This window comes from Lachancea thermotolerans (genome assembly GCF_000142805.1).
Source record: "Lachancea thermotolerans CBS 6340 chromosome B complete sequence".
Classification (NCBI taxonomy): Eukaryota; Fungi; Ascomycota; class Saccharomycetes; order Saccharomycetales; family Saccharomycetaceae; genus Lachancea; species Lachancea thermotolerans.
The window spans coordinates 292,316-307,293 of record NC_013078.1 but is presented as its reverse complement, the minus strand read 5'-3'; the positions used below and the strand labels follow the sequence as shown (position 1 = coordinate 307,293).

The following is a 14,978-nucleotide window of genomic DNA, read 5'->3' as shown; positions in this document are numbered from 1 at the left end:
CGCTAACTCCTTCGAACATGGACAAGCCTTTGTGGTTGCGCTGGCTTAGGGTCTACATAGCCGGTGGTGCTATTATTGGCGTCGGAGCTGTATTGTTTAAGTACACAACCCCCACAGATGAAGAGCTCATCAACTCGCTATCACCGGAACTAAGGCTGCAGTATGAGCGCGAGCGTCAACTCCGTCAGGCCGAACAAAAAGAATTGATGAACATCGTCCGGGAAACAGCCAAAAGTGATGATCCTATATGGAAGACTGGCGCTATCAATTCGCCCTGGGAGAAGAACAGCAGCGAGCAATCCCGCGAACAATTTCAAAGGGTGAAAGCGGAAGAGATTCAGAAGGAAGAGCTGCAGCGTATTAGACAAGAGTTGCAGCAGATTAGAGCAGATAGCGTTGCAAAAACACAGGAAGAGGTTAAAAAAAGCGCCGGGTGGAAGTTTTGGTAAAAACAAGATAATTCGTGTATATATATGTTGTGCAAATTCTATTTATTTATTTATTTATTTGTTGAATAAAGCTGTTAGAGCCCGGACGTACCATTTTGTCTATTGGTTGGCGCCCCAGCCACTGAAGCCAGCCTGAACTATACTCTGAAGTGCGTTTCCTAAACCAGCCCCTGCAAACCTACCAGCTCTATTATCCCCACTGGAGCTCCGGTTTAGTTGATCAACCGCAGAAACAATTTTTGCCACACTGGTTTCGATAACCATACCGCCTTGAACGATCTCCTCAAGGACGCTCTCTAGAGTCTGCCAGTTAAATATAAGGTCGAGTTCATTCACTTCAGCAAAGCATCGATCAAGAGATTCAACAAACGTCTGAATTAGGTCCAGGATGGCGAGCTCTGATTCCTGATCGTCAACAATGAATGTGAAGTACAATGTTGCGTAATTTTTGTAGATGACCTGAATATCTTGGTCATCGCTGAGCTCGTCTGAGCCTGCGTGGACCAGAGATGGTGGGGTTGTCAAGAAAGAGCTCTGAAACTCGCTGTTTCTCTGGGATATCAGTTCATAAACCTGCTGTATTAGCAGTTTTTGCTGCGGGAGTTCTACTGGTGTGTAAAACTTGACCAATCTGGGTTGGGCCTTCTTGTTAACTGAGTTTATATGTTAGTGAAAACACTGGCAAATAGACATGTAAACTTATCCTCTTAAATACTCACAGATTAGGACTGCATGTATCATCAGTTATCGAAGCTTGCGCGTGCTAGCTTTACTTATTTTGAGGTTTCTAAGCTCGCCAAAGATTGAACCGAAAGCTTCAACCTAATTCCAGGGTGTTTCTCTGCCTTGTTGCTTCCGCAGGAAAAAACTGGGATTGAAAGGGGAACACTAGGGTATGAATAGCGCTTAGCAGGTTAGAAATACCAAATTCATCAAAAGACTAAAACAACCAAATTCAATGCCTATTTGAACTGTTTGCTGCCTGCAAAAAATATGCGCAAGCCCGGAATCGAACCGGGGGCCCATCGATGGCAACGATGGATTTTACCACTAAACCACTTGCGCTCAGATTGTTGGGAGGTTACATGACCGGACCAATATAAGCAGAACATATAAGCACTAAAACTGACATTATGGAATGATGCCTGATAAAGGTAAAGTTGTACACCTTTATTAAGAGAGGAAAGCTATGAGATTTTAACATGTATATGAGCGGGTGGATATTGGGGAACAAATTTTGGGAGTTAGAGAGTGCAGGTGATCTTGTTGCTGTGTTTCTTATCTTTAGAGTTGATTGTTGATTCACCACTGCTGTTATACCCACCATAGTTAGGTACGGCAACGTTAACCCAGCCGAAATTTTTCAAGTTGTTAATAGTTAATGGAACTGCCACTGGAAGCCATCCCTCTTTATTCTCAAAGGACGCTTTCAAGAACCAACGATTGTAGCACTTTTAGAATGGCTCTCTCATCAATTTTCGGCGGTGCGTCCCCATCACAACAACGGACTACAACCTCGTCGTCTAAAGCCTCTAGCGTAAAAGAGCAACTGAAGACGCAAATCGCCCAAGAACTTGCTGTTGCCAATGCTAGCGAGCTAGTGAACAAGGTTACCGAAAACTGTTTTGAAAAGTGTTTGACTAATCCTTACTCTAATGCCGAGGAGGGCTGCGTTGACCAGTGCTTGGCCAAATACATGAGAAGTTGGAATGTTGTCTCCAAAGCGTACGTCGCCAGGATCCAGCAGGCATCCACCTCGGGTGAGATTTAGTGGGTGGAAGCCGCGTCATGTAAATATGCATATGTACTCTAACAGCTCGCTGCTGCCATTGTTCAAAACGCGGGTTGCAATGTATTTGAGTTGCTTTGGTGAATATAAATGAGTATACCGTAAATGTCGTGATTCTTGATCCTGCTGATCGATTTTGGATATGCGATCTGAATGTTGGAGGGGCCAGTTCCGGTTATAAATAAAGTTGAGTCGCGAAAATTGTCAAAAATATTAGATTGGCCTGAGCAGTCGTAGGACCCAGGGATAGCTTGACGCCTATTCGTCATCCTCGTCATCCTCGTCATCGTCGTCTCCACCCTGAGCCAACTTCGCTTTCACGTCTTTCCACAACTTACCCTTGTTGTGTTGTTCGTACCACGAGGTAACAGCGCTGTCGAAGGCGGCTTGGAAAACGAAAGAAGAGGCGAAAACAGTGCCCACGAAAATTGAGTTTCTCTTGAAAAAGATGTTGTAGATTGTCGAAAAAGCCTGTAGAGAGTTAGTACCATGAGACAAATTAGCCAGTGCGAGTCAAACCTTGTACATCAATTCTCGAAAAAATGGTTTGCACGCCCGCTCCGGGGATAATACACGGCTGAGCCCAAAGAGTTTCTGATTGGCGGTGCTTTCCGCGGGAGAAGGCATTAAGATTCACCAAGCTCTGGAGGTATCGCACTTAAGTTAGGCCAGGGTGGGATTGCTGCTGAGTTTGCGAAATTGTTTCAACAACGTAAGGAACCATAACATAATGGCCATAGCTCACCACCATTTCCGTTGCGAAGTGTGCTCCGAGCTCAAATGTCTCTTCTGCAAACCATTACTTGTCGAGTTTAAGGCACATAAATTAACGTTTCAGATCGCACCTGTTGGGTGCTCTGATGCTCACCGATCAGTTCTGGAGTAACATACCATCTTGACAGTGCTTGTGATAGTTGATGTCCCTTGATATTGATATGAGCTAAAGCTTCAGATCTGTTATTGGGCGGTACAACTAAAATGAATGGTTATTTCGGGTTGAAAAATTTCCCACCGAATCCTGCTAACACCATTGGATCGTACATAAGTACCAAATGTATTATATAATCGACATCTAGACTTCAAGTTGTAGCAGCTACCGCGATGATGCGAGCCGCTACTCTATATCGTCAGATACTGGGTGGTTCACCTCATCCTCATCCTCATCATCTGGCTCATCTTCGTTTCGTGCGTTGAAGTTTCTAAAATTTGGCAAGAACTCGAACCTAGGAACGAAGGCGTTGGCAAGTCCCTGAGCCTCGCCTCCAGTTTCTTCGTCCTCTTCGAATGCGTCTGTTTCTGTGTCCAAGTTATTAATGAACTGGAAAAAGTCTCTAATGTCACCACCCGGAATGGCGCCTGCACCTTCAAACCTTATACCAGCTTCTTCGAAAAACTCCTCTGGTCTGATTTCCCACCGAACTTCTCCACCTTCTAGATCATCATCTTCTGCTTCACTGCTACTGCTGTCACCGTCAGGCTCTTCAGCGTTAGCACGACGTGGTCTTAAAACGTTTCTGTTGAAATTGAGGACAACTCCATTAGAAACTATCAAAACCCGAAACTCATCACCCATAACCCTACTAATCAAGCCCGGGACCTCGCTATTGAGCCAGACGTTGTTGAGATGCTCGTAGCGCTGAAGGCTCAGCGCTGTCAAGTCACCTCTTTGAATGGCATTCCGGCCGGCCTCACCATGCGAGTTCAGGTAAGGAGCTGAAATTGATATCGAAGACCTTGGGTTTGTCAGGATCAAGGTTACTTCATTCAAGTTCGGAATCAAAAATAGACCGAATGGCTTGAAACAGTGATTGGCTAGATGTCTCACGAGCTCTGTACGGTCGTTCCTGGCATGAACCTTAACACCGCATGTTAAACAGATCTTGAAGTCTAAACGGTTTCCTGCGTTCCTCATGCGTGCCGGATGCTCTTCACGCAACTTGACTTCCTTTGAATTTGTGAGATAAGTATTCAAGTGTGGCGCCAAGTCCATCAACTTAACAATGCCTGTAAATTCGTAAGGTATGTTAGAAAGGTAAGGGTCGGTGACGCTTTTAACATAGCTGTTTGACTTCCTCAAGAGGTCGTTGAAAGAGCTAAAGGGCGTGATTAAACCAATCACACTGTTGATATACTCAGGAGTCGAAGAGCTGGTCACCAGCTCCAGATTTATGCCATTAACAATAAGACTTGCTTCATCAGACTTCATGATTAGCATGTTGATAGCCTTCAAAAGGATGAGACACCTTCTAATAGTTGGCAAAACGTTTTTTATCAGAGAAGCGAAAGCCAGGCTATAGAGTTGACGGCATGTGTCCTCGTCTGAAACACTTATGTCGCAAACATCACGCAGAACATCTAGAGTCTCATTATCAATGTCATGAATGCCACCAAAGTTTGCCGAAGCCTCTCGCATCATCTTGACGTCGTTGGGCGTCGAACCTTTTAAGAAATCCACCAGCAACTGCCGCGAGAAAACAGAGAGCCCTCCAGTGATAACATTGGTAATCGGCTCAGAAGAAAAGAGCGAACGCCGCACAATAAACTGGAAAAGCTGATTCTGATTCCAGATAGTATCCTCCCCGTTCACGTAAGGGATAATCTCTTTAGAAGGGCGGCCCAAAACCTTATGAAGCCAAGCGATAGAAGACAAGACGTTCTTCAAAGTTCTGAACTTTTGCTCTTTTCCCTGCAGAAGACTATCGTTCGGGTGATCAGCTATCCTGGCCGACACTTCAAGCATTGAGATAGTGTTGGCCCAATGAACTGCCAATATGTATGCAACATCTGGTCGTTGACTTTCCGGAGTGGTTGCCCAATGACGGTCATAGTACATGTTCTTTTTGTTTATCTCGAGAAACATGTTAAAAACACCATTAAAGTCTTCGTTTGGATCCGTTTGATGAAGATGATCAATATTGGACTTTGCTCCAGAATTCTGAAGCAGTTCTTTGATACTGCTTTCACTAGGCTTTGGGGAATACCCAGCTACAGGGATAACACAATTGGAGAAGGTTTGGCATAATGGGCAAATAAACGAATTTGTCGAAAACCTCTTCTTCTGGGCATACCGCTTAAAACATTTATAGTGAATGTAATGGTTGCAAGACACAAACACTTTCCTAGAGCCTTTGGAACCGTCTTCACGGAAATTTTGAACTGATTCTTCCTCATATGTGGTTGCACTGTCTTTGTTGTTCTGGAAGCGGTTCCATTCCACACCAAACTCTTTCACGTTGCGGATGTCGCCATTCCTAAAAATAGGTGTGTTCTCATGATAAACTGGTATAACGAATGCGTCGACAGAGCTAGTGTCTTGGCATAACGCACATGTATAATCTTCAACGGCTTGGGACAAACCATTGTCAGCCATCTCAATGTCGTCGTCATTGCTGCCAAACTCAGACTGATTTTCCTTCATGAATTTATGTTGCTGCCTTGAAAACTTTGAAAGAATCTTTTCCTGACGTTCCTTTGCAAGCCTTCTTTTACGACCCTTTTCACTTTCTTCGAAATTTATTCCCTGATGAAGCTTCCTCGCTTTGTAGCGCTCAACGCATTCCTCACCAAAGGATGAGACAAGTGATTCAAGGATGCTTGTAGGGTTCTTCCAGATCAAGCTTTCCAAGAGATAATCGGCTTTAGCAACCACGTTCTCCGAGAAAACGCTCGATTTAATGTCGATAATAATGAATAACAAATTGCAGATTGGTTTGGAGATGTAGACCTCAGGTATGGAATTTTTGCCGTTCACAAGTTCATCATCTTTTAATATTGAGTGAACCAAATGCAGGAGGGCATAAAGGAAGGTGCCTTCATCCAAGTCTATGCTCACTCGGAGCAAATTATATATAACCTTGGCGAAAACTTTCGTGCGTGTAAATGCCCCCAAATTCTTTGCAGACTCATCCAAGAACTTGGGAGAAATAAGTTGTGGTTCCAGAACAGTATTTTTGGGATCCTCGCCGCTTTCTGCCAAGCGAGCTTTAATGATGGATGCACTGTGTTCAAAATCATTGCCCATATTTGGTAATTGCAAGGGGTCTATCCTTTTGTAGAGTTCCGGCTTCAATTTAAATACTCCATTGTCCATCAAGCCTTTGGGTCCCATGTAAACTGAAACATCCTCCAGAGCTCTATCAAATTGATCGGTACTTTCGGTCAGGTATTCAGGAACAGCAGATAGAAGGCTCGAATATGACAACGGCTCCATGTAGAGGCCATACATAATGGCTCTTTTGATCTGGTAATATTCCTTTTCTTCAGGGCTTTTGAAGATCTTGAAGGACTGTCTCTCAGTCAAAAGTTGGTAAACGAATGCAATAAACTGCTGTAAGATGTAGACAATTTTGTCTTCGTAAACAGTTTTGTCGAAGTCTTCTTTGCCATTAAACCATTCTAAGAGCTCCCATCTGTCTAGGATATTGTAGATAAGTCTAACCAAGTCGTCTTTTTCATTGAGGAACGTTAGCTGGTTGAGGTGCACGTCGCGAATGTAGCATGCCATTTCGGGGTTATTTTTATAGTATGAAGACTGGCGAAGAACAGACATGCCATTTCGTACCCAAAAGCCGACATCAATTTGAGAGCAAAGCACCACAGCTCTCAAAGAAAAGTCAGAAATTGTAAGAAAATCGTTGCATCCACTTAGAGCTGCGAAAGCCTTAGCTAGTGGAACTTTCTCAATCAGGAAAGACATAAGCGTATGAACTGGATTCATGAATGCAACTGGCTGTTTACTGACTTTGAACTTAATTATCTCGTGGGAGTCATAGACCGTTTGAGAGGGTGTGCGGTGACCCAAAAACGTACTCAGCAGCTTAATAGCTTGCAGCAATAAGGTTTCATCAACCTCATCTCTCTTATTCTCCAAAATCTTGTCCACTGTTTGAACAATGCTGTAAATAGACGTCGTGTACTCTAGGTAAGGAATAAAATTTTGATCCTCTCTTAGCACATGTTCTCCCTCTTTCCGCTTTATTTTCCAGGCGCCGTTGAAAAGTTTGCACAAAGTTACGATGGCAATGAACTCTTTTGGACGCAACAGAAGGTTCGGGTCACTGACTTTGCTTAATATGGTTTCCACGCTGTACAAGTTTTGTTTGAAGGAGATACTATAACTTTTTGTCGGATTAGTCTTCTTGACCTTCTGCCATACCAATACGCCAGCGTCTTTTTTGGAGAACTCTGTAAAAATGTCAATTACTGACCACATGATGTCACAGAAACTACCACTCTGGAAAATGCTGTAAGCATTTGTGGGGCAGGTAAAGAGTTGAACCACACTCTCTCTCAACACCGTTAACTGTGGCTCTCTATCCATGAACGCGACAGATCTTGTCATGTGGTTGAATATCTCCACCAATTGCTCACAGAAGATCGGCTTAAACTCAAGACTTGAAGCCATTGTAGGTATAACAATATCTTGAATATCTTTGCGTAACTTTTTCCAATACCGGTTATCAAAAAATAGAAGCAATTGAAGTCTTGAGTTGGCGTACCTTTTGGGGCTGGGCGGCTCTGTTTTGTTGAGGGTTAAGGAAATGTGATCAGTCTCCCCTTCAGCCAATACCTTGTGATGACTGAAGGGTACCACATTTTCCCTATCAAGAACGGACAAGTTAGCATACCTATAAGGGTCCTCTTCAGAATGTTTGGCAGGAAAGTGCTTGTCTACTAATAGGCTAACATCCACCGCCTCAGGAAGGCGTTCGCTTCCAGAGCATAGCACCCGCCCCATTGCGCTCCGAAAACCCTGCTGAAATGAAGAATTTGGGATGGTCAGGCAATGGCCAACCCACGCAATGATGTATTTACAGGCTTCTTGCTGAATGTACTCAGACCATGCTGTTAACGTTGCGCTCAAACCATTTGTTCTCACAGCAAAAAAACCACTCAAAACACTTGAAATGTCTTTCGAACACTTCAGCATCGCTCTTCCTTCCCCGTCAATCCTAGCTGTTAATTTGTCGGTGTTTTTATCATCAGGCACCCCCTGCTTCAAAGCGGCAGTAGCCTGAGAGTAGTTGTGATATTCGTCATTGTAAACTAAGACCGTATAGTCAGGAGCTTCAATCTCTGTGAGCCCTTTTTTGAGATCTTGCATATCCTCGTTTTTGTACTGAAGGTCTTGTAAGAACTCTTCTTTTTCTTCTGATTTCTCGGATTGCACCATGTCCCTGAGTTTAACAGTGATATCCCTTTGCATTGTGGGTAGCGGTTCGATATTCTGGTTGAATACATCTAAAAAGTGATCAAATATCTCCGTCAGTGTAAGCTCGAGTATATAAGTCATCTCAGGTGACTCAAAGGCTCCTTCACTCTCCGAACCCTCATCTTCGGTTTCAGCTTTGCAATTAAGTGGAACATTCCATGCTTCCACGTCACCACAATCGCAGATACCATTGTTGACATGCGTGCAGATGCTCGTATACACATGGTGGTTGATATGATCTTTGGCGTTGAAGCAGTGGATGCAAAGCACACAGGTGTCGTCAAAGCTACATTCCTTGCACCTGTAAATGGGTTCCCCGGCTTGGAACTTACGCCCACAATTACGACCTGTATGTCTATGACTCTCATTCGCTACCGAATCATCAATAACATAGAAGGGATCATGACGTGAAATTGAAGCACGATCAACATCAAGCGCCTCCTGCAAAGTCGCGGGAAATTTCTCATGTGGAACCGATGTGAATAGCTGTGGAAGAAACTTACCATTATTGCTTACGATAAAGTACAAGTAACGGAAAATAAAGGACTTCAGCAATTTATCCAGTTCAGCTCTGTCTTTAGGACCTTTCGCCTTCTTGAAATGAGGCTCATTTTGGATCAACTGTAGTGTCCTTCTCAAGTGTAGTTGAAAATCGGCACTTCCTTCTCGAATCATTCGTGCAACTTCATTCAACGGTTACAGTAATGCCTTCGTGTCCCAATGCTTTATCTGGATATGGTTTGCAATTGAAAATAGATGCTAAATCAGGCTTCAGCTCCTTGAATTTTTGCCACTTTACGACTGTCAGTTTCAACGAAATATCAAAACTAGCTCGCGTCTCAAACTGGATATTTGGTCGCGGGGTGGCAAATTGGCACTCCAAGGGAAACAAAGAAGGTTGAAGCAGTCTCGTGGCCCCGGTAACCTAACGAGCGAAGGTGCCAAAAAAACCGTGCCATTATTCATTAGCAGTCCCAATAAATGGTATGACCCCTGAAGTCAACTCTCTTCGAGAATTTTTGGTATCTCTTCCGAGATTAGCCAGCTACAAATATAACCCCAGTATTGAATACCTGTTATGGAAGACGCTTGATGAATGTGTAAAGGATGGACTTAGTTCGGTGAATTGGCTAGAAAAAGAACAGTTCTTCGCATCTCAAAATTGGGAGAATGGAGCTTACCAAGCCTTGAGGCTGCCAGAAAATTGGAGGGACTCCTTTTTTAGCACTGCAGCAAAGAGTGGGTTAAACCACGCTGGATCAAGTTGCAATAGGCTTTGTAGCCCAACTGAGACTGTATTCTATTGCTTTGACTGCACCAGAAACCCATTATATGAGATTTGCGAGCGATGCTTTGACGCTCAGAAGCACAAGGGCCACCGGTTTACCTCACGCGTCGTCACTAGGCCAGAAGGTCGAGCCTGCCATTGTGGCGACCCGAGTGGCTTCAATAGTGGCACTAACGAGCTTCTGTGCAAAAACGAAGCAAATAATCAAGTGCGCTCACCCAATTACAACTACGATGCAAACTTGACCAGCATATTTGAGCAGATTCTCGACTATCTGATTGACACCATCATCTTTTTGAAAGAACTCTATGAAGAACCTAACAAAACAGTTATGTCAGATGGAAAGGGTTGCCCCGAGACCACTAGCACCACATGTGCTCTACAACTTTACGAAAGTGATTGCTCGCTGCATATAAAGGACCTTGCTTACCGCATTAGCTTGCTACTCAACAAGCCCATTGAGTTTGGCTTAATGATGGTTGATAAACTTCAACGAGATTGTTCTTTCATCACCCTTTTCGAATGTGCCGATACCAAAAAGTTAGCAATAATACAAGATGCGTTCGCATCTGAGAATATAACCTTGCATGTTAAAGCCACTAGTAACGTTTTCAAAGAGTATTTGATAGACGAAATTATAAACTGGCTTTACAAACTGTGTCTTTACAGCCCCTCACTTACCTCAAAGTTATCTTTACGGTTGGCCCTATCTGGTGCTTGGAACTCTGGCCTTTTATCAACGAAACATACACCTCATGATTTCAGCCCTTTTACTTCCAAAATTGCACTCCTGGGTGGCTTTGTTGTGCCATTTGAACAGCGGGAAACATTCCCATGGCCTAAGCCTTGGGGTTTTCCTTTTGAAAGTGATGCTCGTCATGACCCTAGAATTCTTCAAGTAATGCACGAATATGACAAAAGATTACAGGAGACAAACTCCAGCGGTGTCACTACTAGGTTTACTTCTATCTTAGGTTCTAGGCTTCAAACAATATTGGTTGAAGAAGCTGCATTATTACCTAAGATTGCAAGATTTCGAATACTCAAGATCGTCAGCAGCATCTTCACTATAACAGATGACTCGCGAAAATGCATCGCAGCACAGTACATTGATGTGTACCCCAATCTGCTTTACAATGCAGTGGCATGTGACTCCTTTAGTCAGAAAGTCTCTTTGATGAGCTCCTTATCACAGCATATATTTCAAGTGCCGGAAATAGCCAACATGATCATATCATCGGGATTTATCGAAAGAATCATCCAGTTCGCCTTTACATTGATGTCATTTTCCCCTGAAGAATTGACAGAGTGCCCCCCGGTGCCACTATATGGTGATTTCAAACTACCAACCGATATGATAAAAAATAAACGCAGCGTAGTTTGCTTCAAGGATATTTATCTCCTGATGTCCACAAACACTCAACCGGAAATGCTCTTAACAAATGATTCAATTACCCAATGCATGATTCGTTGTTTTTCAGCTTTCAATAACGTCTTGCCTTTGAGACGTGAGACCGCAGAGCATGTGGAATTCGAGAATTTCGAATTTTCCTCTTACTTCTTTTACTTTTCATCCATTCTTGTCATGGTGGATGGCTTCATAAGAAATATCTGCCTACTTGAAGATCCTCACGCCCGGGGAAGAGTGGTGCGCCACTTCCTGAAATTGTCATTGTCAAAAGAATTTGAGTTACTTGGGAACGCCAAATCTCTTATGCCCGGCAAACTGTCAACATCTTGTGAACTTAAGACAAGCAATGGTCTACGTGTGATCAGAGAAAAAGTCTGCAATACGATCTCGAGCGTCATCCAGTTTCAGGTCGGCATTGATTGTCAAAGCTTCTTCAACCCAATGTCATACTTTTTTAAGTTCGTGACACTTTGGAGTCAGTGTGGAAGATATGAGCCTCTCCCATACAATTTTAGCGATTTCTTCGATATAAGGGAGGTTTTTGGTGATAAGATTCAAATGAATTGGATGTGTGAGTCTGCTCTGTCAACCATCGTTTTGTTGGCTCAGATTAATGTTGGATTTTGGGTTAGGAATGGCTCACCCATTCAGCATCAAGCAAGGATGTACACAAGGTACAGCATGAGAGAGTTCACATACTTTAGTGACATATTTATGCTTCAGTTAGCGATGAGTATCGCCGATCCAAATGAGTTTATGGTAACCTTTTTATCCAGATGGGGACTGAAGAATTGGGCTGAAGGCATTCCAATTGGAGATTATCCTGATGCTGAAATTACGGCGGGAATGGTAGACCAGTTGTTGCTTCTTCTGATCCAGCTTTTCAGCGAGATAAGAAGCCTTACAATGAAATCTTCAGTTGAAGGTTTTGAAAAGACAATGCAGATGGAGATTAGCCATGCATTGTGTTTCAAAAATTCTACTCATAGCGAAATTTTGAATTTGATCCCTGAGCATGTCACAAAACACCCTGCATTTGATCTCTACCTTCGTGAAATGGCGGATTATGCTCCGCCAAATGGGCCAGTAGATGCTGGCATCTATACCCTAAAGGAGAAGTACTTTTCTTTGATCGATCCTTATTTCATTGGGTTTTCGCCCAGCAAGAGATTCGAGGCGGAGAAACTTATTAGGAAAAGGTTATCCATCGAAACTCAGACAGATTATAACATGTCATATATCCCCGCGAGAGACTTCGCATCATGTTTGAAAGAAACACCTTACAAGAATCTCTATCAAATATGCAGTACAGAGATTTTTGGATGCTTCTTGAAGAATACCCTTGACCACATCAACAAATTCAACTATGAATCTATGCTGACCAAAGCTACCCACTTGGTTCACTTATGTGTTGTCAACGACCTTTTGGGGTTTACTAGTATTTTTTGGAAAGAGTACGGGTTTTCCAATTCAGAATATCTTTACAACAGCAGCATCGGGTCTTTGCTCTATTCTTTTCTCTTCAAAGAAGAATTTGTCAACGAGCATGGAAAAATTCGTGAAATATTCCAGCATTTCATGAAATACGCTCCCCATGTCAATATTGAAGGGTACTTGACCGAACAGACTCCCTCATTCAATTTTGAAATTCTGAAGACTCCATTCAAGACAACCGAACGGAAGGACGAGGAGTACGAAAAGAGGAAGCAGCTTGCCAAACACAAACGTGAAAAGATAATGAAAAGAATTGCTAAGCAGCAGCAAAAATTTCTTGCTAATAACCATATATCGTTGGAAGACGAGTCTGGTAGCCTTTGCAAGAACCGGGATCAAGGGGAGAATCAGTTTTTCCCTGAGATGACATGTGTATTTTGCAAAATGCACAAAGTTAACGATACATTCATATATTTTGCTTACCTCGAGAGGAATATCTGTGAAGCCGAAGTTGAATTGGATTGGGAGCTGTCGCATGCTCGCGTTAGCGCAATACCAAAAGAGGGCGGCAGAAGTCACAGCAATGAGGCTGCAAGAGACATGGATATTGTGGAAATGCCACAAAGCCTATCAAGCAAGATAAGCGTGTTCCCTGTGTTACGCACATGCGGCCATGGGTCGCATGTTTGTTGCCTTACGAGTCATATGAAATCTACCAGGACAGTTCATAATCATATCACAAAAAACATACCCAGCTCGCTTGGGTTCTCTTTGATGTTCTGTCCCCTATGCTCCGCTCTTACCAACTGCTTTCTACCGCGAATGTGCGGTGATAGCTCAGGAAGCGCCCCGAACCCATCTGAACCAATAGAGAGAAATGATCCTTTTGAATCTTCGCTTAAGAACTGCAATAGATCAGTAGCTGTACTTCGTGAGCTTGTACAAATGGATGGTGTTGGTGAAAGTCCCATTCAAGTGCTCAACTATATTTACAGGAACACTTTACGAAATACAGAACTAGCAACAAGGCTCAAGCGCCCACACAGAGAGACCGTCAAAGAATGTTCAGATTTTGCTTCTCATCAACAATTGCTGACCTTGAGGCTGCTTTCCGATCTGAGACGCATATACTCCCAGTTTTCTGAGCCCAAAGAATATGTTTCTCCCAAGGAGTATAGTTTGTTTCCACCGCCATTCAAATACACACCGAACCAGAAATCAACAAAACAAGAGTGTGAACTTGATCTTTTGAATCTTGCAGATTATCGGATTCTTAATACAGATTTTGGCTCAAAGGTTTGTGTCAAAGAATTCTTATTAGAGTTCATTAACAAAGGCTTGCATCAAGATTTCCTAGCAATCTGTGGAAGCATTGCGACAAAGGGTAGCCGAGAGGTCACCGCATGCAAACATCAGCTACAAAAGAAAACTTCCTTCACTTCAAGTGAAGAGAAACACGTTTTTTGTATTCTGAGAAGCTATCTTTCGAATTTTTCTACCGCCGATCTCACGGCTGTTGAACTAGCAACCTCCATCACCAGAGGTGTGTTAAAAGATTCAATGGTAATTCGACTCAGACGCCTCTTTGCCTTGCTTTACTTCGGAGGAACTCCGGAATTCGAACTCAAAGAACGCATCATTGACTTTGGAGTATTAGGCGATCTTTTGAAGGGCTTCGACTTGCCAGATTTTAGCGAGTTACTTCAGAATTACATTGACAGAGATTTGCAACAAATGCTGAAACACGTTGAACTCACACTCAAAGAGCAAGGAGAAGAGGAGCTTATCAAGAATGCAAACGCATTGAAGATTGGCTGTTTCAAAAAGAATTTTTTGATCAACTTACCCCAAAGCTACTCGGAATTCATGTCAAATGAAGACGAATTCCTTCAGATGAGAGCGAAAAAGCAAGAGATCGCAATATGTCTCTTCTGTGGATCACGCGTTCGCGTACAGAATGCGGTCCTTTTGCATAATTACTCTATCGGAGAGTGTACAAACCACTCTTTAAATGTTTGCCGAGTTAACCCGATATACGGGTGCTTTCTGCTGGTTAGGAGTAACACCGTATATCTTTCATACGGGCATAGAGGGACGTTTTATCAGGCACCATATTTAAATAGTCATGGGGAAACCGACGATGACTACAGGAACGGGGCGCCGGTGTTTCTCGACAGGAACAGATATTTGCACCTGAGCCAAGATGTTATCTTAAACAACATGGTTCCTCACTTGGTCTTCCGGCTTACCGAGAACACGCTTGATCTCGGCGGCTGGGAAAGTTTGTAAAGAGCAACTAAATGAAGCATTAAATCATATATTCGGACAACAAGGAATTGTGAGTACGTACTGTTAACACACTATCTATCTCAAAAGGGCACAGGTATCAGTAATCG

General features: G+C 43.1%; 6 protein-coding genes and 1 non-coding gene across 7 annotated transcripts; 3 read left to right on the top strand and 4 right to left on the bottom strand.

Annotated features, from left to right (window-relative positions):
• Window positions 1-17: 17 nt before the first annotated feature.
• Window positions 18-449, top strand: CBP4 (Cbp4p; the record flags this gene model as incomplete). Its single annotated transcript, XM_002551906.1, has 1 exon — window positions 18-449. The coding sequence occupies one exon, from the start codon at window positions 18-20 to the stop codon at window positions 447-449; it is 432 nt and encodes a 143-aa protein (XP_002551952.1).
• Window positions 450-548: 99 nt separating this feature from the next.
• Window positions 549-1,190, bottom strand: APS3 (Aps3p; the record flags this gene model as incomplete). The annotated part of the gene is made up of 2 exons (XM_002551905.1): window positions 549-1,102; window positions 1,169-1,190. 2 exons carry the CDS (start codon window positions 1,188-1,190, stop codon window positions 549-551), a joined length of 576 nt encoding a protein of 191 aa, XP_002551951.1.
• Window positions 1,191-1,443: 253 nt separating this feature from the next.
• KLTH0B03718r lies at window positions 1,444-1,514 on the bottom strand. Its single transcript has one exon. It is a non-coding gene; the product is annotated as a tRNA-Gly (tRNA).
• Window positions 1,515-1,830: 316 nt separating this feature from the next.
• TIM13 (protein translocase subunit TIM13) lies at window positions 1,831-2,220 on the top strand (the record flags this gene model as incomplete). The annotated part of the gene is made up of 1 exon (XM_002551904.1): window positions 1,831-2,220. The coding sequence occupies one exon, from the start codon at window positions 1,831-1,833 to the stop codon at window positions 2,218-2,220; it is 390 nt and encodes a 129-aa protein (XP_002551950.1).
• A 276-nt stretch (window positions 2,221-2,496) lies between these two features.
• On the bottom strand, window positions 2,497-3,132 carry QCR9 (ubiquinol--cytochrome-c reductase subunit 9; the record flags this gene model as incomplete). Its single annotated transcript, XM_002551903.1, has 2 exons — window positions 2,497-2,709; window positions 3,130-3,132. 2 exons carry the CDS (start codon window positions 3,130-3,132, stop codon window positions 2,497-2,499), a joined length of 216 nt encoding a protein of 71 aa, XP_002551949.1.
• A 220-nt stretch (window positions 3,133-3,352) lies between these two features.
• On the bottom strand, window positions 3,353-9,124 carry UBR1 (E3 ubiquitin-protein ligase UBR1; the record flags this gene model as incomplete). Its single annotated transcript, XM_002551902.1, has 1 exon — window positions 3,353-9,124. One exon carries the CDS (start codon window positions 9,122-9,124, stop codon window positions 3,353-3,355), a length of 5,772 nt encoding a protein of 1,923 aa, XP_002551948.1.
• A 311-nt stretch (window positions 9,125-9,435) lies between these two features.
• On the top strand, window positions 9,436-14,871 carry UBR2 (putative ubiquitin-protein ligase UBR2; the record flags this gene model as incomplete). The annotated part of the gene is made up of 1 exon (XM_002551901.1): window positions 9,436-14,871. One exon carries the CDS (start codon window positions 9,436-9,438, stop codon window positions 14,869-14,871), a length of 5,436 nt encoding a protein of 1,811 aa, XP_002551947.1.
• Window positions 14,872-14,978: the final 107 nt, after the last annotated feature.